Source organism: Balaenoptera acutorostrata, chromosome 20, assembly GCF_949987535.1.
Source record: "Balaenoptera acutorostrata chromosome 20, mBalAcu1.1, whole genome shotgun sequence".
NCBI classification, from domain to species: Eukaryota; Metazoa; Chordata; class Mammalia; order Artiodactyla; family Balaenopteridae; genus Balaenoptera; species Balaenoptera acutorostrata.
The window spans coordinates 10600537-10626479 of NC_080083.1; the positions used below are offsets into that span (position 1 = coordinate 10600537).

Sequence of the window (25943 nt, forward strand, 5' to 3'; positions counted from 1 at the left end):
GTAGTTCAGGCTGATATGGCTGTCCTAATCAGGGTGCCCTTTAGATTTTGCTCATAACACTTGAGAGAGACAGAAGCTAGCAAGATTGGTAGTGGGTTCATTTGTGGGGTAAATAGCCCAAATAATCCAATATTTAACGATTCTGTAAGTGGATTGACATTCTGTCAGTTATACAAAGGAACTTAGAAGCCTTCTTTTGGGAAATTTGCCTTATGCGGTTCTCCATATACGTGCTGTTTCACTTTACATGATTCATTCACAATGTGTGTATTAAGTCTAGGAGAAGTGTCTTTTTTGAAAAAGTAGAATTTCCTAGAATATATTAGATCTTTGGAAGAAGGTTGACCACTTGTTTCAGTATAGAAATGTGTAGCCGCAATACTAATTTATTCTTGTAACTTAATTTATGAATAAAAGTTACTACTTGTTAACTAGTATTTTTCTTTCCAGTTTCTCTTCAGCAACGGGTAGCAGAATTGGAAAAAATTAATGCAGAATTTTTACGTGCAAAGCAGCAGCTTGAGCAAGAATTTAATCAAAAGAGAGCAAAATTTAAAGAGTTGTATTTGGCTAAAGAGGGTAAGTTTATAAGTCTTCCCCTAACCCCCATACTAAAACTGCCTTAAAATGTCAAGTTTCTTGGTAGTACAATGTTAATTTTATCATTGAATAAATCTTGATTTTATTTCTACTTGCAGAGTATAATAGAAGCCTATTTAGAGGCTAGGGTTAATAATGAAATTGAAAAACAAGTTGAATAATGCATTATTCAGATATTCCTTTGTCTTTTGCCCTTGATGATATTTAAGATGGTAGGCTAGATAGTCCTGGGACACAGGACTTTCAGTCCCCTTAGCACTTGGGAGATAGCCCCGGGCAAATCAGGACTGTTGGCATTCTAATAATAGCCTTAGCCGTGTTATAGTAAAACTGACATTTCATGTAATTTATTCAACAAATGTTAATTATCAGTTAATATGTTTAATACCTACTTTGAGGTGGGCATTGTGCCTAGGTGCTGGGAATACAGAAGGGGTAAGATTCATGTGGCTCTTTTACTCATAGGAGTTGAACTCTACTGAGGAAAACAGATTAAGTAATAGTGAGTTGTTTAAAAAAAAAAGCAAAGTGTATAAGGCAAATGTATGGGAGCATATCACGAGGGACATCTACTCTGAAGGATGAGGGAAAGGGTTTACATTTTGGGTATTGACATAGGAAAGTATAGATAGGATTTCCACAGCCCTCTAGACCAGTGAGTGATTCTCAAAGTGTGATTGTGGAATAGCAGCATCAGCATTATTATCTCCTGGGAAACTTGTTAGAAATGCAAAATTTTGGATCCTACCCCAGACTTATTGAGCCAGACACTCTGGGATTAGGGTCTAGCAGTCAGTGTTTTAAGAAGCTCACCAGGTAATTCCGATGCACACCAAATTTTGGGAACCACTGTTCTAGTATAGACCACCAGCTCTCAAACTTTAAAGTGGATGAAAATCACCTGGAGAACTTGTTGGAACACGGTATGTTGGGCTGGAGCCTGAGAATTTGCATTTCTAATAAACTTGTAGGCGATTGCAGTATGGCCAGTCCAAGGGCCACAGTTTGAGAACCACTACTATCGACCAGTGATCCTTCAACTTTTCAGTTTATATACTCTGTAAAATGATTATAAACATCTCTCACACCTTAAAAGTTTTTTCATTTTAAACGTAAAAAATTCGAAGGATGTAAATTCTATCGTATTGTTAATACTGACAATTTAAATTAAAACTTCATGCTTTTAAACATATCCAGTGGAATCAATCATAGTGATTTAATATCCATCACCATCCATTTAATAAAAAATACATGAATAAATTCTTAAGGAATTTTACATTTTTCTCCTCCTTGTGTTAGGTGTTGTTTTTTTTTTTTTTTTTTTTTTTTTTTTTTTTTTAAATTTATTTATTTTATTTATTTATTTTTGGCTGCATTGGGTCTTCGTTGCGGTGCACGGGCTTCTCATTGCGGTGGCTCCTCTTGTTGCGGAGCACGGGCTCTAGAGCGCAGGCTCAGTAGTTGTGGCACATGGGCTCAGTAGTTGTGGCTCATGGGCTCTAGAGCACAGGCTCAGTAGTTGTGGCGCACGGGCTTAGTTGCTCAGCGGCATGTGGGGTCTTCCCGGACCAGGGCTCGAACCCGTGTCCCCTGCATTGGCAGGCGGAGTCTTAACGACTGCGCCACCAGGGAAGCCCAGGTGTTGTTTTTTTTTTAACGTCTCCCTCAGAATTTTATTCTAAAAAGTGTTTTTTAGCACACAGACCTGAGTGTGCATCAGAATTTTACCTATAGGGTTTGTTAAAACAAAGATTGCTGGGCCGCACCCCCAGAGTTTCTGATTCACTAGGTCTGTGGGATCCTAGAATTTGCATTTCTAGAAAGTTACCAGGTGATGCTGATATTGTTGGTTCAGGGGCCACACTTTGAGAACCACCGGCCTAAAGTAATATTTTGTGCTTGAAAACCATTAAAAAAAATTGGTCAGACGTCTGTGCAATAAAAATATGCATGTAAATTCTTTTGTATTGAGATATCATTACAGTTAAAGTACACAATTGATTACATAAATATTGTACACACTTAAAAAATAATTATTAAGTTGTAAAAATTATTGGAAATGCAGGTCTTATGAGATATATTGGTTCTCCCTCCCAATTAAGTCATTAACATCTGGTGAATATTATTAATGTCTAGAAAAAGGTATGTTTCAGTTTTTTTTTTTTAATAGATATAAGTTGGGAGTTCCCTGGTGGCCTAGTGGTTAGGATTCTGGGCTTTCACTGCTATGGTCTGGGTTCAGTCACTGGTCAGGGAACTGAGATCCCACAAGCCGCACAGCGTGGCAAAAAAAAAAAAAAAAGATATAAGTTAAGCCCTTGATCTCATAAATAAGTAGACAGAAATAGAAGTGGTATTTTTTTTTTAATAGTGACTTTTATTCTCTTAACTCTTTCTGAATTACTTGTTAAATCACATAGTGCTCTAGCTTCAAAAATATTTTTATTCTATAGGCTGACAACTCAAATAGATCTTCTTTCAGTTTTGTTGAAATAGACTTTGCAATCCACATGACCTGCCAAAAGATTTGTTACCCAGTTATTAGTCATTCACTTTTTAAAAATAAGTTTATTTATTCATTTATTTCTGGCTGTGTTGGGTCTTCATTGCTGCACGCGGGCTTTCTCTAGTTGCGGCGAGCTGGGGCTACTCTTCATTGCGGTGTGCAGGCTTCTCATTGCGGTGGCTTCTCTTGTTGCGGAGCACGGGTTCTAGGTGCGTGGGCCTCAGTAGTTGTGGCATGTGGGCTCAGTAGTTGTGGCTCGTGGGCTCTAGAGCGCAGGCTCAGTAGTTGTGGCACACAGGCTTAGTTGCTCCACGGCATGTGGGATCTTCCCAGAGCACGGCTTGAACCCGTGTCCCCTGCATTGGCAGGCGGATTCTTAACCACTGAGGCACCAGGGAAACCCAGTCATTCACTTTTTTGTTACTGACATTGATATTTTAAATTGTTCCTCTGGTTTGATATCACAGAGAAGTTTTTACACAGTAAGGTAGTGAACCATAGTAAAACTCAGGATGGGTGAAAGCCTTTCATTTGTTAAGTAGGGAGAAGGGTGTTAAGAAAAGGAAGGTGGGCAAAGAGACTCTACACATACCCCTCTGTTTTAGGAAAGATTATTTATGGAAGTTGAGGATCTAGAGTTTGATTCCTTTAAAACAACATGTGCCTATGAATCCCTTGGAAAGTCTTTATGTACCCCCTCGGGTACATGTACCCCACTTTGAAGACCACTGTCCTGGAGTGGTGTTATTCAGACTGTATGTTGTAACTCACTGATGGATAGCAAAATTGAGTGCGTTGTGACCAGCAAGTTTTAAAAAGAAATGCAGTGGAAAATAACAGAGCACATTATTTACTTGGTAAGGTTAAGTAAATATAATTGAACAAAATTTTTTGTTTCAGTTACATATACACACGTATGTATAGAGTTGTGTGATGAAATATATTTTTTGCTGTGAATTGTGGTAAAAGCAGTTTGAAAGCCACTGTTCAATAGGATGGAAGATTCCTAGGCCTCACAGAATTCAGCCCGTGGCTTAGAAAGGTTTACTGACTGTAGTGTGGGATGGGATTCTGTTTTCTCGTGGGTTGCAGGAGGGCTGGCTGTTCCCTGTTAATTTTGTTCCTTCATAGGATGACAAGGAGCTGGGAAAGCTGGTGTTCCTGTCTAGGCATGGTGGCAGTCTGCAAGGCACTGTGGAGGTTGGGATGAATGAAATATGGTTTTCATCTTCAAGAAAGTATAGTCTACTGGGGTAGATAACACATTTTGCACACTATCATTGTTATTTGAATATATGTTGTTGTCCTGAGAAATGAGTTCTGTCCAGTTCTTCAGTATGTTCATGTGAATTTGTTAACATCTCCCTTTTAAATTTCGTTTTAACCTTGAATTGATGAAATACTACTTTAAACTCTGTGCAATGGTATGTTCTTGTCAGGGTGAGTGTAATACATTTTAGTGTGTATGTATGAGGTCGTGGCAGTATTTCCTGTGATGACCAATTCAAACTCACTGTGATACTAGCTAGTGGCATTCTCTTTTCTCTTCACTTCTCACAACCAATAATTCTGACGCTTGATCATCCTCTCTACACTTTTTTCTTTCAGTCTTTGCTTATCCAATAAATTCAAGTTAATCTTGTCCAAAGTTTGTTCATTTTGCTTTCTGTTTTTCTCTGTCCCCAAATAAAGATGCTAGGGTTTCCTTTGTTTCCTTATCTTCTTCTTTGAAGTTATAAAATTGACTTTTCTGTGAAATTCTGAAGAAATAAAAATGACGAAGATCCTCTCATTTCTGAAATACATTATCAATTGCAGTTTTATATCTCTAAGCAGCTTGTAATATGGGTTTGTTCAAAAACATGCCTGGTATGTTAAATTGCTTTGACTACATCTAGACCCAATGAATAATCTGTATGTGTACTATTGTATCTTTACTATCTGATGTTCTCAATGAACTTAAACTGGCCATAAAGAACAGGTGAGGTAACTTATTACAAAATTTCAAAGGGAATACTGTGATCCTATTTAAGAGTTTTTGGTGTCATTTCTAAAGAAATTGCACAGTGTGTAAAAGGTAAATGTTGATTTAGTTTATGGCTTGGCTGTTTGCCTGTATCATAGTAAAAAACAAATTGAAAGATGTCCTCTAAAGCAGCAGCTTATATTATTGCATGAAGTATAAATCTAGTCTTCTATGATTGTCACAGGTGATAACAGTATAAGCCATGGTTTTGATGTGTTCAGTAGTCTTTGTTTTATCTTTCAGCAAACCAGGTCACAGTAACCCCAGAAGTCCAAACATTGGTGTTTTTCCCAATAAGAATAGCTTTTGCTTTGGCATTGTAATAGCTGTGCTTTCATTTATTTGGAGAGTGGCTGAAATATAAGTGCAAATAGTAATGAGGAGTGCTAATAAAAGGGATTATTACCTCTTGACTCCTCTTACTGTCTGTTCCTGCCTTAGTACCCATTTTTTTCCCAGCTGTCTTCAACTGGGAATGTTATAAATATTTCTGAAAGTTTTGTTGCTTTTCTGTTGAACTTGAAAAAGGGATTTAGCTTTCAAAAAAAAGTTTTTGATTTAGCTCTCTGCTTTAACCAATTTCAGTACAAAGATTGGCACTGCAACAGTGTTTGTGTCTTGGAAATCCTCAGTCTTGGGCAATGAGTAAGAGCCTGTTACACGAGGGAGCAAACAAAAGGCCATAGAGTTCTCAATTTGAAGTAGAATAGTAGAAATAGAGCTCATGTTAGTCACCAGAAGACAGTGGCATTTTCTAGTGGTGTTCAAAAGGATTTTGTGCATGGTTATAACATATATAAAGCTCTGATGCTAACTAACCAGAGCGATAGTTAAAAGCTAGGTTTAGGAAGATACTTATGGTTCAGATGCCTTAAGTTGGTACTTAAATATGGAAATAAAACTAGAGTATATTTAAAAAATTAAAAACCATTAGAAATCTTGGAAACAATAAATAAATTGAAATAAGGTAAGTAGATGGTTTAAATGGTAGACACAGATTTTAAAAATTAGAAAATGGTATTGAGGAGTTCTCCCTCCCAGTGAGACAAAGAGAGAAATATCAAAGAGCAATTGACACAGAAGATGAGTTGAGTCTCCAACACACATCAAAAAGAATTCCAGGAGAAGAGAATGGAGGGAGTAGTAGAGAATATTTGAGGAGATAATAATTGAGATTTTTTCAAGCATTAAGAAACAGAAGTGAGTCCTCAACATAAATACTGAGCACCAAGTAGGGTAAATAATAGTAAATTCATACTTTGACACATCTTAAACTGTGGAACCTCAAGAATGAAAAGAAAATATTGAAAACTACCAGAGGGAAGTAATAATTATGCTGACAGGAGACACCACATAAGCAGAATAGATGCCTGGAGACAATGAAATAAGATCTTCAGAGTGCAGAGAAAAAGCAGTTGTCAACCTAAAATTTTATGTACAGCTAAATTATTTAAGAGGGAGAGCAAATAAGATATTTCAGGCATACAAAACCTGAGAGCATTTATCGCCCACATAAATCACCAGAAGAACTAGTAAAGATAACATTTACAAGAAAAGTAAACATAGAGGGAACATATAGGATATAAGAAACAGTACCAACCATAGAAACTAATAAATCTGACTATAAAAAACAAAACCAAGAAACTTCTGAGTTCATTTCAATTTTTTAAAAGAAGAAAATAAAACAAACGAGGCAATAATAACAAAATTGGAACTTATGGCAAAGAGCATTGCAGGGATATAGAAGGGTATTTCACAATGAATGAAACAGTCTACAAAAAGAATGTAATAATCATGAACTTGTCTGTACCTAACAAAATAGCCATGGCATGTCATAAAAATACAAAAGGTAATAGAATTACAAGAAGTTGATAACTGCACACATATGAGATGTTTAACATTATATCAATTGCTAGATCAAGCAGTAGGTAGATATAACAACTTTGAGCAACAGAATTTTAAAAAGTTTGATACCCTAGGAATGATGCACCCAAGAAACTGAAAATATACATCCTTTTATATTCATAAGGAGCACTTAAAATATTGTGTATATCTCAAAGGAATACTCAACATATTTTAAAAGTCAAGCTACTACCATGTTTTGTTACCTATCGCAGAAAGATTCTAAGCAACAATGTAAATGTTTTTTAAAGTTTGGAAACTAAGAATGCATTCTTGTTGCTCATGAGTTCAAGAGGAAATCATAATGAAGATTGCAAAATACTTAGAATACAATGAAGATACTTGTGGGATGCAGCTAAAACAGTACTTTGAAAATAAGCTTATAACTTTAAAAACATTTATTAAAATTAATTTCTTAAAAGACATGAGGAATTGAAACTAAATGATCTAAATGTTCAACTCCAGAAGCTAGAAAAAAGAGTGAACCCAAAGGAAATAGAAGAAATAAAATAATAATAGAGGGCTTCCCTGGTGGCGCAGTGGTTGAGAATCTGCCTGCCAGTGCAGGGGACATGGGTTCGAGCCCTGGTCTGGGAAGATCCCACATGCTGCGGAGCAACTAGGACCGTGAGCCACAACTACTGAGCCTGCGCGTCTGGAGCCTGTGCTCCGCAACAAGAGAGGCCGCGATAATGAGAGGCCCGCACACCGTGATGAAGAGTGGCCCCCACTTGCCACAACACACGAGAGAAAGCCCTCGCACAGAAACGAAGACCCAACACAGCCATAAATAAATAAATAAATACATTAAAAAAAAAAAAGAAATCAATGAAATAGAAAGCAAAGTTAAGAGTTAAGCTCAATAAAATCAAAAGCACGTGTTTTGGATGAAAACTCTAATTTGAAAAGATACAAGTGTTCATAGCACTATATTTTTAAAAATTAAAAAAAAAATTTTAATTGAAATATAGTTGATTTACAGTGTTACAGATACCACATGGTGTTTGTCTTTCTGTATCTGACTTACTTCACTTAATATGATAACCCTATTTAAAATAGCTAAGACATGGAAACAACCCAAGTGCCCATTAACAGATGATTGGTTTAAGAAGATGTGATATATAGAGATACACGCACACGCGTGCGCACGTGCACACACACACACACACACACACAATGGAATACTATTCAGCCATAAAAAAGAGTGAACTATTGCCATTTGCAGCCACATAGATGGACCTAGAGAATATCATACTAAGTGAAGTAGGTTAGAGAAAGACAAATATATGATACCACTTATATGTAGAATCTAAAAAATAATACAAACAAATCTATATACAAAATAGAAACAGATTCACAGACATAGAAAACACACTTAAGGTTACCAAAGGGGAAAGGGAGATGGGGAGGGATACATTAGGCATATGGGATTAACAGGTAACAAACTACTATACATAAAATAGATAAACAATAAGAATTTACTATATAAAACGGAACTGTATTCAATATCTTATAATAACCTATAATGGAAAATAATATAAAAAAATATGTAACTGAATCACTTTGCTGTATACCTGAGACTAACACAATATTGTAAATCAACTGTACTTCAACTTTAAAAAAACCCACATCTTTTGGTTAAAAAAACTAATAAAACTAATAAAAAGGAGACACAATTACTGGTACAGTAGAGATGTGAAAACATAAGAGTACTGCATGTATGTCTATGCCAAAAAAATTGTAAATTTAGATGAATAATTTTCTAGGAAATATGAGTTACCAGAATTACCTTAAATAGAAACTGAATAAACCATAACCATAAGAGAAATGGAATCAATAAACAGAATTCTTACTCACAAAAGGATGTCACAGGCATAAGTTTTATAGGCAGATTTTAAAAAATCTTCAAGGAAAATTTGTTCCTATCTTTTATTTATTTATTTATTTATTTATTTATTTATTTATTTTATTTATAAATTTATTTATTTTATTTATTTTTGGCTGGGTTGGGTCTTCGTTGCTGCGTGCAGGCTTTCTCTAGTTGTGGAGAGCAGGGGCTACTCTTCGTTGCAGTGCGTGGGCTTCTCATTGCAGTGGCTTCTCTTGTTGCGGAGCACGGGCTCTAGGAGCACGGGTTTCAGTAGCTGTGGCATACGGGCTTAGTAGTTGTGGCTCACGGGCTCTAGAGCGCAGGCTCAGTAGTTGTGGTGCACGGGCTTAGTTACTCCATGGCATGTGGGATCTTCCGGGACCAGGGCTCGAACCCGGGTCCCCTGCATTGGCAGGCAGCTTCTTAACCACTGCGCCACCAGGGAAGCCCCCTATCTTTTATATACTATGTTAGTAACAAGAAAAAACTAGAGAGCTATCCACTTCATTTTGTGGGATTAGTACAACGGAAGCAGTAATACTAGTGTACCAATAAACCAGTCTTGTTTATGACCATAGACTTTAAAATCCTAAATAAAATTGACTTCAGGGACTTCCCTGGTGGTCCAGTGGTTAAGACACTGTGCTTTCAATGCAGGGGGCACGGGTTTGATCCCTGGTCAGGGAACTAAGATCCCACATGCCACACGGTACAGTAAAAAATTTTTTTTTTAAAAATTGATTTCAGCAGAGTATTAAAACATAGTATATACCGTGACCATGTGTACTAGGAGCACAAGGATAGTTTAACATTGCAACATCTATTGATGTAACTCACTGCATTAACAAATGAAATGAGAAAAACCAGAAAGCACATTCAGTAAAAGTTAATACACTAGTAATATGAGTTCATACTAGTTCCTAGCAAATGAGGAATTGAGGGGGCCTCTCTGTTTCTATTAGAAACTAATAGAATATATTATACTTCATGATAAAACAAGACAAGAAGGCCTATTGTCAGTACTTTAATTCATTTTAGTACTGTAGGTCCTCCTAGCCAATGCAATAAAATAAAAAGAAATAAGTTATAAAATTTGGGAAGTTAATGATAATTTTGTCTCTGTGGAGTCCATATGATTAACAACATAGAGGAACCAAGAGAATCCACACTATTAGAACTAAAGAGAGTTATCAGCATTGTTGGAATGAAGATCAATATAGAAGAATCAATAATGTTTCTCCATATCAGTAACAACTAGAGAAGTAAAAGAAGAAAAAGCAACCCTGAAGTAAATAAAAGACAAAAAGAAAAAAAAATCATAATCCTTAGTCACTTGGGAATAAGTCTAAACAAAGGTGTGCAAAACTTTTATAGAGGAAAGTTATAAAACAGTGTTAAAGGACATAAAAGAAAGCCTGAATAAATGGAATGAGATACCATGTTCATAGGTGGAAAGACTTCGTGTTGTAAAGAAGCTAACTCTCACTTCAATCTATAAGTTCAGAGCAATTCCAGTGAAAATCTAGTTTTTTCCCTTATGGATCTTCCAGACTGTCTTCAGATTTACAAGGAAGAACAGGCCCAAGAAGATGGTGACCCACTATAGGTAACTGCCAATTTATAGGAAATGCAAAGAAAAAAGGAACAGGTTCATCTATATTATAGGTATGTAGTTAGCAGATCCACACTGTGCGAAGTTCTACAAGACAACCTAGTTTCCTCAACAAATAAAGTACAAGGAGAAAAGAGATGGAGGGGGAAACCTATAGATTAATAGAGACTTAAGATATATATCAACTAGCTGTAGTATATGGACATTTTTGGATTCTGATTCAAAGAGCTGAACTGTTTTTAAAAAATTAGACAAGTGGAAATTTCAACACTGGTTTGATGATATTCAGGTATTGTTAAATTTGTTCAGGTGTGAAAATGGTCCTTATAAAGTGAAATAAGGCAGTCAGAAAAAGACAGTATGATTCCCCTTATATGAGGTGTCTAGAAAAATTAAACTTAGAGAAAGAAAGTAGAATGTGGTTGCCAAGGGCTTAGAGGAGGGGGGAAATAAGGAGTTGCTGTTTAGTGGGTATAGTTTTAGTTTTGTAAGATGACAAGTTATGGAGATTGGTTGCACAACAAGGTGAATAGCTTAACACCACTGAACTGTACACTTAAAAATGATTAAAATGGTAAATTTTATGTTATGTGTACTTTTTAAAAATGGTCTTTATCTTTTAGGGTTACATACTGAAATATTTATGGGTAAATGATAGTTTGAGAGGTCCATTTCTAGAATGGTAATATGAGGAGCTCCACAGACCCACTGCCCAGCAAAACTTGGGAAAATTATTTTAAAGAACAACCATTTAAAGTCTCTAGAAGTAGTCCTAAGGCATACAGCAAATGAAATATTTTTCCAAGAAAATCTGTTAAATCTTGGTAAAAACAGAGTCTGGGACATTTGATCCATGAACCACTTCCTCCTCCTTCCCTCACAGCCTGGTGTGATGGAAACTGCACTCCAGGCAGGTGATGCTGGGAACACAGGTCTCCCGCTCTCCTGAGTTCACAGTTGAGGACCATAGAACTCCCCCCACCCCAGCCACTTGTTGTAGAGGATAAGTATCAGTTGAGTGTGGCCAAGAGATCTGGAGCTCTTTTCTTCCCTCTGGCCCCTACTCCTTAGGATGCAGGCTCTAACTTGGGTGCTGCATACTGAGAATATTGGGGCCCTGATAGCCTTTGCTCTAACTTGTTTGTTGGGTCGAGGTTCTATGCTGGGAGAAGCAAGCCAAGGAGATCAGAGGCTACCACTTCATTTCCCGCCATGCAGTGCCCTGTTCCTAAAGCAGATATATCACTCAGAAGAGCACCAGCAAGTAAGTATAGAGTTTGACAGATGGATGTGGGTCAGGGAAAGAGATACTCAAAAGGGAACCCTGCAAAAACTGTTGTCATCCCAGAGTGACTCTGCACATGTCCAAAGCTGTACCTTCTGAGGAGCAACATCAGAGGTTTCACACTACAGGAGTTGGAGGAAGTGGGAGAGAAGAAATAGACTTTACTAAAATCCAGTCAACCACCAAACAAACAGCAGACAACAGTAACAAGCTGGTAAGGGAGTGGGGCTGAACCAGTACTAGAGTTATTGCAGTGTATTACCAAAAATGTTTTCAAACAAAAAAAAATTAGGAGAAACTGTGGCCCATACAAAGGAAAAAAAGCATGCAGTCCGTGTGAGGGTGACCAGATGTCAGATTTAACAGACAGAGACTTCAAGGAAGTCATAAGTACATTTTCTTTTTTAAATTTTATTTATTTATTTATTTTCGGCTGTGTTGGGTCTTCGTTTCTGTGTGTGGGCTTTCTCTAGTTGCGGGGAGCGGGGGCCACTGTTCATCACGGTGCACGGGCCTCTCACTGTTGCAGCCTCTCTTGTTGCGGAGCACAAGCTCCAGATGCGCAGTCTCAGTAGTTGTGGCTCACGGGCCTAGTTGCTCCGCGGCATGTGGGATCTTCCCAGACCAGGGCTTGAACCCGTGTCCCCTGCATTGGCAGGCAGATTCTCAACCACTGAGCCACCAGGGAAGCCCCATAAGTACATTTAAAGAGCTGAAGAAAACTACGCTTAAAGAAGTAAAGTGTGACAGTGTTTTCATCAAATAGAGAATATCAATAAGGAGAAATTGTAACAAAGAACCCAGTGGAAATTCTGGGGTTGAAAATTATAATAGCTAAAATGAAAAATTCACTATAGGAGCTCAACAGTAGATTGGAACTGGCAGAAGAAAGAATTTATTAACTTAAAGATAGGTCAGTTAAGATTATCCAGTCTGAAGTACAGAAAGAAAAGAGAAAAATGAAGAGCCTTGTAGAAATGTGGGACATCATTAAATATGTCAGTAAACACGTAATGGGAGTGCTAGAAAGAGAAAAGAGACGAAAAGAAAAAATAATTGAAGAGGAAATGGATGAAAAATTTCCAAATTTGATGAAAAGCAGTAAACTGCACATCTAAGAAGCTCATTGAACTCCAAGTAGGATAGAGATGTACAAAGAGATCCACACAGAGACACATCATAAGATTTACAGCTGACTTCTCATTAGAAACAATGGAAGCAAGAAGGCAGTAGGATTACATTTAAAATGCTCAAAGGGGGAAAAAAAAAACTTAACCAAGAAGCCTATATATAGCAAAAGCATCTTTCTAACATGAAGATGAAATAAAGATATTCTCAGATTTAAAAAAAACCCAGAATTTTCTTCTTAGCAGACTGCCTTATAAAAAATACTAAAGGAAGTTCTTCAGTTGAAAGCAAGTAATTATAGACAGTAATTTGAATTCACATGAGAAAAACAGAGTCCCCAGTAAAGGTAATTGTGTATTTTTTATATGTATCTGTGTGTGTGTATATATGTGTATATATATATATATATATGCATAAAATACATATGTACATATATTTATATTTGCTTTATTGAGCCCATAGCATATGGAAATTTAATATATTTGCCAATATCAGCACAAAGGAGTTGGATGGGAGGAAAGCTATACTGGACTAAGGAAGTGACACCAGATAGTAATTCCAACCCACAAGATCAAGTGAAGAAAGCCAGAAATGGTATATAAGAAGGGCGATATAACAGATAGTATAAATATATACTTGGTCTCCTTTCTTTTCTCAGATTTTTAAAGACAATTATATGAAGCAATAAGTATAGCAGTGTATCATTGGGTGTATAACATATATAGGTGGCAGTGTATATAGCAATAATAGCATAGACATGGAAAAAGGGAAGAGAGCTATAGAGGAGGAACATTTCTATGTTTCATGGGTATTAGGGTTATACAAATCTGAAGTAGATTCTGTTAAGATATATATGGTAATAGGACTTCCCTGGTGGTCCAGTGGGTAAGACTCTGTGCTTCCAATGCAGGGGGCCCGGGTTCGATCCCTGGTGGGGGAACTAGATCCCGCATGCATGCTGCAGCTGAGAGTTTGCATGCCGCCACTAAGAGGTCCGCATGCTGCAACTAAAGAAAAGATCTTGCATGCCACAACGAAGATCCCGCGTGCTGCAACTAAGACCCGGCGCAGCCTAAATAAATAAATAAATATTAAAAAATAAAATAGATGTACATGGTAAGCCCTAGAGCAACCACTAAAGAAATAACACAAGAAAATATAATGAAACAATTTGAAAGGAATTAATATGTTACATTAGAAATTATTCACTTAAGTCAAAAGAAAGCAGTGAAAGAAGAACAGGAGCAAAAGGACATAAGATACAGTAAACAGAAGTTGCAAACTTAAATCCAACAATATTGTGATATTAATAGTATTAAATGTGAATGGATTAAAGAATCCAAACAAAAGGCAGAGAGTTTCAGAGTGGTTAATAAAGCAAGATTCAACTATATGCTGTCTAGTTGATAAATTTTAGATTCAAAGATACAAATAGAGTGAAAGTGAAAGGCTGAAAAAAATGTATTTTGCCTACAGCAACAATAAGAAAGCTGGAAAGGCCATACTAATATCAGGCAAAATAGATTTTAAACCAAAAAATGGTAGTAAAGAATGACATTTTATAGTGACAAAAGGACCGATCCATCAGGAAGACAAAATAGTTACATACACATCTAACTACAGAGTCCCACAATACAGGAAGCAAACTGACAGAAATGAAGGGAGAAATACACAGTTTGACAATAAGAGATGTATTTTTCAGTATTCCATTTTCATTAATGAGTAGAACAATAAGGAGAAGCTCAACAAGGAAGTAGAAGATTTGAGTATAAAAGGATTGATAATACAGTGTTTGTTCTCTGACCACAATGGAATGAAATTTGGGAAACTCAGAAATATGTGGAAATTAGGTAATACACTACTGAGTAGTCAATAGCTGGAAGAGAAATCACAAAGAAAATTAGAAAATGCTTTGAGATAAATGGCATTTTAGACATACCATTCCAATCCTTATGAGATGCAGCTACATCAGCCCTTAGACATATGTAACTATAAATGCCTGTATTAAAAATGAAATATTTCAAATCACTAATCTTTCACCTTAAGACACTGGAAAAGCTGTTAATGAAACCTACAGCAAGTAGAAGGAAGGGATTAATAAGATTAAAGTAAAAAATCAGTGAAATACAGAATAGAAAAAGTGATGAAAATCAGTGAAACTGATAGTGCTTTCTTTGGAAAGACCAACAAATTGACAAATCTTTAGCTAGATTGACCAAGAAATGACTACAGGGCCATTACTACTGACCTTACAGAAATTAAAAAGAAGTGTAAGGGAATACTGTGAATGAGGAAGTGGACAAATTCCTAGAAAGATACAAACACCAAAACTGACTAAAGAAGTAGAAAATCTGAATTAGACCCATAGCAAATAAAGAGATTGAATTTGTAATTAAAAAACTACCCACAAAATATGAAAAGAAAAGCCTAGGTTCAGATGGCTTAAGTAGTGAATTTTACCATATGTTCAAAGAATTAACACTAATTCTTCTCAAACTCTCCTAAAAAGTAGACAGGAGGATGCACTTCCATACTCATTTTATGAAGCTAGTATTAGTACCCTATATCAAAACAACATGGACATCACAAGCAAAAAACAAAACCAAAAAATCACCAATATACCTTATGAATATAGATGCAAAAATCCTCAGCAAAATACTAGCAAGAAATTCAGCAACACATAGAATGATATACCATGACTAAATTGGATTTATCCTAACAATGCAAGGTTGGTTCAACACCTGAAAAATCAGTTAATGTAACGCACCACATTAATAGGATGAAAAGCAAAAACTTACGATCTTCTCTAAAGACACAGAAAAGGCATTTGACAAAATTCAACACCCTTTTATGATAAAAAACACTAACCAAACTAGGAACAGAAGGAAACTTCAACCTGATAAAGGGCATCTACAAAAAGCCCGAAGCTAATGTTATCACGCTTAATGGTTAGACTGAATGCTTTCTCCGTAAGATTGGAACAAGACAGTGATGTCCACTTTCACCACTTCTATTCATCCAGAGCAATTAGGCCAGAAGGAAACGGGGTGGGGGGGGGGATTAAAAAGGAATCCAGATTGGAAGGGAGAAGTAAAACTATTTCTATTCTTAGATAACCTCTTTTATATAGAAAATCATAGGGAATCCACTAAAAAAACGTTTGTAGTAATATATGAATTTAGCAGGGTTGCAGGATACAAGATGAATATACAAAAACCAGTTGTATTTCCATACACTTGGAATGAGTAATCTGAAAATGAAATTAAGGAAACAATTTCAGTTACAATAGCATCAAAAATGAATAATAGGACTTCCCTGGCAGTCCAGTGGTTAAGAGTCCACGCTTCCACTGCACCACTGCAGGGGGCACAGGTTCAATCCCTGGTCTGGGAGGATCCCACATGCTGCGTGGTGTGGCCAAAAAAAAAAAAATAATAATAATAATAAAGAAATTTAACAAAATAAGTGTACTTATTGTACACTTATACTCTGGGAAGTTCAAAAACACTGGTGAAAAAAAACTTAGAGGTCTAAATAACTGGAAAGACATCCCATGTTCATACATCAAAAGATATAGCATTAACAATACTCCCCTGATATACAGATTTAATGCAGTGTCTTTCAGTATCTCAGTTGCTTTCTTTGTAGAAATTGACAATTTGACCCTAAAATTTGTGTGAAAATGCTAGGGATTCAGAACAGCCAAATATTCTTGGAAAACAAAGTTGGAGGAATCACGAAACTTACTACAAAGCAACAGTAATCAAGATAGTGTGTGGTTCTGGTATAAGGATAGGAGTAATTCAGTGGAATAGAATTGTGAATCCAGAAATATATACGAAAAATTGATTTCCTGCAAGGTGCCAAAACAATTTAGCAGGGCAGGGATCATCTTTTCAATGAAGTGTATTGAGACATCTGGATGTCTACATGCTATAGAATGACATTGGATCCCTGGCATCTACAAAAGTGTCAAGGACCTAGGTTTAAAAAGTAAGCTATAAAACTCTTAGGAGAAAATGTAGGGGTAAATATTTGTGACTTTGGATTCAGCAGTGATTTCTTAGATATGACACTACAAGCAGAAACAATGAAAAATTAGATAAGTTGGACTTTGTGAAAAATTTAAAAAATTTTTGCTCCCAAGTACACTATCCAAAAAGTGAAAAGACAATCCACCAAATGGGAAAAAAGTTTGCAAATATTTTATCAGATAAGGGACTTTTATCTAGCTTATATAAAGAACTCTTACAATTCAGTAATAAAAAGACAGCCCAATTAAAAATGGTGAACAGTTCTGAATAGACATTTATCCAGAGAAGATACATAAATGGTCAGTAAGCACATGTTAAGATGCTCAATGTCATTATCTACCAGGGAAGCATAAAATTACAGTGAGATGCCACTTCACACCCATTAGGATGGCTATATCCAAAAGTCAATTAATAACAAGAGTTGGCAAAGATGTGGAAAATCAAAACCCTCATACATTGCTGACAGGAATGTTAAATGGTCTAGTAACTTTGTAAAACAGCCTTTCAGTTCCTCAAATGGTTAATCATAGAGTTACCATTTGACCCAGCAGTTCCACTTCTAAGTATATACAAGAGAAAAGAAAACACGTCCATACATAAACTTCTATGTGAATTTTCATAGCAGCATTATTCATAGTAGTCAAAAAGGGACGAACAACCAAATGTCCGTCAACTGATACATGAATAAACGAATTGTTTTTGTTATTCCTCCATAAAAAGGAATGAAATACTGATAGTACAACATAGATGAACCTTGAAAGAACTATGGTAAGTGACAAAAGCCAGTCACAAAGTATGTATGATTCCATTTATATGAAATGTCCAGAATAGGTGATAGGGATAGAAAGTAGATTAGTGGTTGCCTAAGACTGCCGGGTTAGAGGGTTGGGGGGTGATAAAAAGTATTGGATTTCTTTCTGGGGTGATTAAAATGTTCCAAAGTTGATTGTGGTGATGGTTGCACCAGTCTGTGAATACGTTAAAGCAATGAGCAATCACTACACACCTATTAAAATGGCTCAAATCTAAAACACCAAAAGCTGCTGATGATGTGGAGCAAGAGGAACTTTCATTCATTGCTGGTGGGAATGCAAAATGGTACAGCCACTTTGGAAGGAAGTTTGGCAGTTTCTTACAAAAGTAAATATACCTTAGCATATGATTCAGCAGTTTTGATCCTTGGTATTTACCTGAATGAATTGAAAATGTATGTCCATGCAAAAACCTGCACATGGATGTTTATAGCAACTTTATTCATAATTGCCAAAACTTGGAAACAACCAAGGTGTCCTTCAGTAGATGAGCAGGTGAACTGTGGTACAGTGGAATATTATTCAGTGTGAAAAGGAAATGAGCTCTCAAGTCATGAAAAGTCATAGAGGAAACAGATGTGTATTATGAAGTGAAAGAAGCCAATCTGAAAAGACAGTGTACTGTGTGATTCTAACTGTATGACTTTCTGGAAAAGGCAAAACTATCGAGACAGTGAAAAAGCTAAGTGGTTGCCAGGGGTTAGGAGGATAGGAGGAATGACTAAGCAAAGCAGAGAGGATTTTTAGGGCAGTGAAACTTCTCTGCCTAAGAGTGGTGGACACATACTATACGTTATCCTGATGTAAACTGGACTGCGACTAGTAAGGATGTGTCACTGTCAGTTCAGAGAATGTGACAGAGGTACTGCTGTGGTGGGGGATGTCAGCAGTAGAGGAGGTTGTGCGTGGGGAGGCAGGGAGTTTATGGGAACTCTGTACTTTCTGCTCAGTTTTGCTGTGAACCCAACATTGTTCAAAAAATAAGGTTTATTAATTTAAAAAAATGTCTGGGACTTATCTCAAAACAATAAGTTGTAGAATGCAAACTGGTGGATGGGACAAGATTGCCTGTGGGTGTATGGTTGCTTTATCTGAGTGATTGGTGCATGAGGCTTATAATAATTTTTGATATCTGGGAAGCCAAGTCCCCCCATTTTATTCAAAACTATCATGGGCTTTTAAAATTATTTACTGTGGAAAATTTTAAACATACACAAGATTATGCTAAATATTTTTTTTTTTTTTTTTTTTTTTATTTTTGGTTGTGCTGGGTCTTCGGTTCGTGCGAGGGCTTTCTCTAGTTGCGGCAAGTGGGGGCCACTCTTCATCGCGGTGCGGGGACCGCTCTTCATCGCGGTGCGCGGGCCCCCCACCATCGCGGCCCCTCCCGCCGCGGGGCACAGGCTCCCAACGCGCAGGCTCAGTAGTTGTGGCTCACGGGCCTAGCCGCTCCGCGGCATGCGGGATCCTCCCAGACCAGGGCTCGAACCCGTGTCTCCTGCATTAGCAGGCAGATTCTCAACCACTGCGCCACCAGGGAAGCCCTATGCTAAATATTATAAATAATGCTATACTAGTCTAGACAATATAGTATTGGCATGAGAATAGACAAATAGACCATATTTATAGCGTAGAGGTTTCATAATCAGATCCTCATATATGTGGAAATTTGATATATGACATAGATGGAATTATAAAAATGGGAAGACTGGGGCAAGAGTTTAGAACAAGGGGAACATCTGTATAGAAAAAGTGGATTCCTAGCTCACACCTGAATGCCCATGAACCATAGTAGCTGATCTATTGGTACTCTGGTATTGCAATTAACGAATGAGGTAGTTGCATGTATTAGCAATCTCAAAAACTGATGGATGTGAGGCAATTGCAGAAGAATACTATGCTACGAGAGCCTTAAGGTTTAAAAACCTGTAACATAAAGGTGTAAAATATGCATGGTAATGATAACTCCAAATTCCTGATAGTTGTTACTCTGAAGAAAGTAGTGTATTTGTAATGTTTTATTTCTTAAGGTTAAAAAGAAATTGAAGCTGATGTAGCAATAATATTAAAAATTATTAAGCCAGGTGATAGGTAATAGGTGTCCATTACAGAATTATTTATATTTGTTTCTGTGAAATATTTTATAAAGTATTGGTATCAAATGAAGTGTCTTGTTTGGATCCTAATTCAAACAAATCTTCAAGAAGACATTTTTGTGGCAATTGGGCAAATTTCACTAAGATTGAGTATTAGAGTATATCAAACAATTATTAGTTAGGTGTGACAGTGGCACTGTGTATATGTAAGAAAATATCCATGTTTTTAGAGATGCATATATAGTGCATTAGATGCTGTAATACAGTTTCTGGGACTTTTATTTTTTTATTTTTTTTAATACATGGGACTTACTTTTAAAAAAGAATAGTTGAAATAAATGGCAAAATCATTATAATTGGTGATAAGTATGTGGAAGATTGTTGTAATATAATACTCTCAACTTTTGAGTTTGAAAATCTTCATAATTACATATGCAAAAACAAAAAATAATTGTTCTTTAATAATAATTTGTACTATTGGCTACCATGTTTGAAATGCTTTGTTACAAAAATTTTTTTAAGTTCTGTTTGTTTCCTGGTTTAAATATACACATATACATATATTTAACATATATACTATATATCATATATAATAAATAATGTATATTATGTCTTATCTAAATATTTATAAAGTGAGTCAGGAATAAAATTTGATCCACTCTTCCTCCAGGATCTCTATACTGCTTTTAACTATGAGGAAACATGCCAAAATTAGTATTTAGGTTTATTGTTTATTTGCAGTTTTTCTTTTCATAGTGACAATGTGGTAGTGAATAGCTCTGGGTAATTTCCAAGAAGTCAAAAGTAGCAGGGATAATTAGCATGGGGAGGTGTTAAGTATGTAAACTTGAGCCTTGACAGAATTGTATTAATTTCTCAGAAATTAATAAAGTATTCCAGAAATAATGCTTTTTCTTTTATTTCACATTTTATGAAATAGCACTTAGAATATAGAGTTGATACACACACCCACTTTTGTGGTTTCACGTGTTTATGTCTTTACTCAGTTTCTGGGTCATTCCCAGTCACACAACTATCACGATTTCTTAGATAGCCATCTTGCCTTCAGGATACTTTAGATAGTTACTTTCTGCAACTAATGCTTATAACTGTCTGGCTAGTGTTTCAAAATATTTTAATAGTGTTGACAAAATGATGGGAAACTGACATTGAGAGAGAAAAGATTTCTTAAATGGCTTCACTTAAAATTAGTATGACTAGGTTTTTTCCTGTTATTTGAACTACCAAATTGTTAATTCCTGTGATTGTTTGATAATGATGAATATCTTTACAACTTTTAAAAGTTCTTTGATTGATACTATCTATTTGACTTTTTTCAAGTACTTAGAAGTTTATACAGAAAAGTGTTGCCATTATTCTGGCTTGATGGCCTTGTGACTCTGTTAAAGTTACACAGCTGGTTAGTAGTAGCGTTAGAACTTAAATTGTTTTCATGGCTGGTCGAGGTAGTATTGTGCTCTGTAAAGGAAATTGATGACTTTGCAAAGATGAACAGTTCTTCTGCATAAATGTTTTTTAAAAAGGAAGTTGAGACAAACAACAGCAGACTGGGAACAGTTTTGTAAGATAAAATAGTATTAATATCCAGTATGTATAAAATATTCTCCCAAATTAGGAGAAAAACAATTCATCGGAAATCCCAGGTAAAAGATATCACCAAAGAGGAAATACTGGTCGCTAATAAATGTATGAAAAGATACTCAACCTCTCTATTAATAGGGAAATATAGATTTAAAAACTCACCATTTTCTACCCATGATGTTGGCAAGGACTTAAAAAAATGGAAAATAGTGACTGTTGGTAAGGGTGTGAGAAAAGACACACCCCTATATACTGTTGGTAGGTTCATCTTTTTTGGAAGTCAGTTTGGCCAGATATCCTACTTAGGCTTAAATCATGTAGTAGGCGCATCAGATCAATTTAATATTTAAGAGATGGTAAAGGGGTGCCGAGAAATTAATCCCAACTTTAAAAAAGCTTAGACCTAGTTATCTGCCATGTACTCTGGCTTTCTTTCCTCTTTTATTAACCATTTCTTGAATTGTGTTTCAATAACTTGTTTTATCATTAAAACAACTTTCTGAGGTGGGTATTTTTATTCTAATTTTGTAGATGTGGAAACTGAGGCCAGAGAGGTTAAATAAGTTAGCCAGTGGGTTGAAAGAGCCTAAATTTAGCTCTAAAACTATATGGCCTTAATCACTCTTTGGTTAGATAGTTAATAATTGATTCGTGATACCCAGCATACCTTAAATCTTACCTTTATTTAAAATGATTTCATTTTCTAAGTTAACATTTAAAAATGTAATGCTTAATTTCTTCATTAGAATGTCAGCCTGATAAAGGTGAACTTTTCATTAATGGAAAGTCTTTTACTTTTTTTCCTAGAGGATCTGAAGAGGCAAAATGCAGTTTTACAAGCTGCACAAGATGATTTGGGACATCTTCGGACACAGCTGTGGGAAGCCCAAGCAGAGATGGAAAATATCAAGGCCATTGCCACGGTGTCTGAGAATACCAAGCAAGAAGCTATAGATGAAGTGAAAAGACAGTGGAGAGAAGAAGTTGCTTCACTTCAGGCTGTTATGAAAGGTAAAGATAAAGACAGATCTATCTTATGATTTTGTAAGATAACTGATTCTGATGATTGAGAACATTTTCAGGTCTTAAAATATATCCTGAGTTTCATTTATGTTTCATTTGTGGCTTTATGTATTACCATCATCAAGATGTACTGTCATATTCAAAATAAAAGGGAAGCCAATGGGTATATCATCTGTATCTTTAACAAATTTAATAATGGAGAATTATTGATGAGAGTGTTACAGAGATACTGCATGAAATGAAAACTATAGTTCATTATAAGGTTTAAAGCAGGGCTTCAAAATGGATTTTCTTATAGGAGAGGCAGGCCACTAATGTCAATGAATGAAGCTGTGTGTGGGCACAGGAAGTGTGCTGAACTGGAAAGACCTCCCATGCAAAGAGTAAAGTTACTATTTACACTTATTAGTTCCAGCTAATTATTGCCCATCCAGGCCAGTGTTGCCATAATTTTACATTTTAAAGAAAAATTTGGATTTTTATGTGAAATCTTCACTCAGTCTATGAGGTAGAGTGGCCTGTGGGTTAGAATAGGCTTTATGAACTACCAGCTGGTGACCCTTGGTCCAAAGGAAGAGTAGTAGTTTAGTCTCTATCAACTTTTAGCACTAGTGCTTATTCATTCCTGCATTTCTGAGAAAATGATAATGAAATAAGCTGCCCCCTGAATCTTTGGGTTCCCAGAAATAGTTTTGTTAATAATATAAATGTGAAATAGTGATGACTCTTTTTCCCGTCTTCGCAGTTATGTGTCACTTTTGCCTTAGTACTCTGTGAGAAGGCAGGTAAGACTAGCACTGTTTTCTGAGTTTGTGGCTATCACCTAGGGATTACTCTAAGCCTCATGTTACATTCCTGACCTTAACAGCTTACCCAAATAAGAGTTCGTTTTTTTCACATGAGAAATCCAGAGGTAGGTAACCTAGGGCTGGGTACAGTGGTTCCTGATGTCATCAGTGTCCTAGGCTCCTTCAGCTTTTCTTTTCCTTCACGCTTAGCATGTGGTTTTCAACTTCATTTTGCCTTGTGGCTGAAAAAAATGACTGCTCCTCCTCCAGTCCGCCTCAGTAAAGCAAAAACTTTCTAGAAATCTCCAGCATATTTCCCCCCGCAACCCCCCCTACAATTTATAGAGGTTTCTGATTACACATAACTACCAAGGCATCTAGAAACTCTAGTTTTAAAATTGGGCCGTTGACTTCCTAAACAAAATTGGGGTTTTGTTAGTAAGAAAGAAGAGTGGAAATTAATGGACAACAAACAGTGTTTATCACATGTTTTAAGATTGTATTAAAGATAAAGTCATTTTATAAAGACTTTATAGAATTTGTCTCAAGTTAGAATCTTGGGTTATAGTAAAAACATTCTGAAAATATATCCCTTTTCTCACCCTTTCAGGTATATAGTTGTATTGGGGTGACACGTTATATTTGTCTTAGGAGTCATAGTGTTGTATCTAAGAACATAGGGTTTAGAGTTGGCCTTAGGTTTGAATTCTAGCTCTGTTTCTTTCTGGTTATGAAATATTGGCCAGAGTATTTAACCTCTCCTAAGCTTTCCTCATCTGTAAAATAATATATGGCACAGGTTTATTGTGAAGATTAGAGATGATTTAAAGTCCTTAGCAAAATTTCTACATGTAGTAAGAACTAGAAATGTTAGTTTAGTGCTTTTGTTTTTATTTTTAGTGAATTAAAAGATTTCCAGAAACTAGGCTTAAATTCTTTATATAACTACTTTTAAAATTTTAGTGTGCCAGGACATTTTTTCCAGAATGCTTAGAAATATTTGGTGATGTTTTGTAGAAACAGTTCGTGACTATGAGCATCAGTTCCACCTTAGGCTGGAGCAGGAGCGAACACAGTGGGCACAGTATCGAGAATCCGCAGAGAGGGAAATAGCTGATTTAAGGAGAAGGCTGTCTGAAGGTCAAGAGGAGGAAAATTTAGAAAATGAAATGAAAAAGGTATGAAGGAATGTATTCATCTGTAGAAATATTTGAATCCAAATATTTGTGTTGTAATGCTTTAACTAATATTATGGTAATAGAAGTTGTACTTTTTTGTTTTCTGTTAGAGAAATTATTTGGACACAGACTTAACTATAGTACTAAATAATTTGATGACCTTCTCCCAGATATATGTGTGGCTAAGTCCCTCATCTTCAAATCTTTGACCCATTGCCTCTACCTCATGAGGCCTATCCTGACCACCCCATTTAACATTGCAACCTGCCCACCTCCCTCCCCCACCTACCACAACTTGCTCTTATCCTGTTCTAATTTTTCTTTTTCCATAACATTTATTTCCTTACAATGTACATAGAGTTCACCTATTTGTTATGTTTATTACTGTTTGCTGCCTTTTCCTCCTCACTAGAATGCAAGCTTCACGAGGGCAGAAGTCTTGTTTGTTGTGTATCCTAAATGCTTAGAGTAGCGTCTCACGCATAGGTGCTTAGTAAATATTTGTTGAATGAGTGTTGTTGCTTGGTGTTTGTGTCTAAACCGAAGCCTGAGAACAGATTTTAGTTTTCCTTCTTTCTCAGTATACCTTGGTTCCTGTGTGACGAATGTACTGCACATTATGCTTGAACATTTTACCGTAAGATGCCTGAACATAGAACAGCTAAATATAAGGTGAAATATTTTATCATTGAGAAAATTTAAAAAGCTTTTTGGCCAGTTTGATTATGTAAGCTTTTAGTTTATTTTTTTATTTTAGTTTTAAAAATTTTTATTGGAGTATAGTTGATTTACAATGTTGTGTTAGTTTTAGGTGTACAGCAAAGTGAATCAGTTACACATATACATATATCCACTCTTTTTTTTTCTTTTTTAAGATTCTTTCCCCACGTAGGCCATTACAGAAACTTTTAATTTATTAATTTATATGCATACATATATTTGAAATCACATATAAAATAATTAGAATTTTATTTTTCTTTTCAGTTGAATTAATCATAATCTTGGTTCATACAAGGACTACTTTTATATATTTAGAAGTTTATTTAATTTTTTTTTTAATAGTGTAAGAATCATATGAGAACTCAACACCCAAAACAAAAGCTTGAACCTTGAGGAATAGTTATTTACATTGTCTTATTTCAGGAAAAGATTGTAATTCAGCTTCTTCATGAGGATCTGACAATGTCTTCATGAGGATCTGACAATGTCTTCATGATCACTAGTCACTTAGTCATCTACCATAGTTAGCCAAAGTAGGTAGCCTTCAATTCTGTCAGGTCTTTTCAGAGTAAATCATAGTTGATGCTATAATTAGACATTTTATTCAGAGCCACAGTACCATTCACATGAGGATAGTTTTTTTTTTTTTCATTCTTCTTATATATTCATAGTCGTAATTTCTGCAGTCTGCCACTTTTTATCCTTTTTAAAATTTATTTTATTTTTTAAAGTTAACTTTATATTTTAGAACAGTTTTTGAT

At 35.9% G+C, this 25943-nt stretch overlaps 1 protein-coding gene across 2 annotated transcripts in view; it reads left to right on the forward strand.

Annotated features, from left to right (window-relative positions):
- RABEP1 (rabaptin, RAB GTPase binding effector protein 1) overlaps positions 1-25943 on the forward strand; it is a 105867-nt gene that overhangs the window by 35195 nt on the left and 44729 nt on the right. The window contains exons 2-4 of one of the 2 annotated variants that reach the window (XM_057535477.1): positions 451-579; positions 22281-22484; positions 24302-24462. In XM_057535477.1, the coding sequence (XP_057391460.1) occupies positions 451-579; positions 22281-22484; positions 24302-24462 (494 nt within the window). The remainder of the gene's footprint in view (positions 1-450; positions 580-22280; positions 22485-24301; positions 24463-25943) is intronic. The other variant, XM_057535479.1, reaches the window with a different exon arrangement.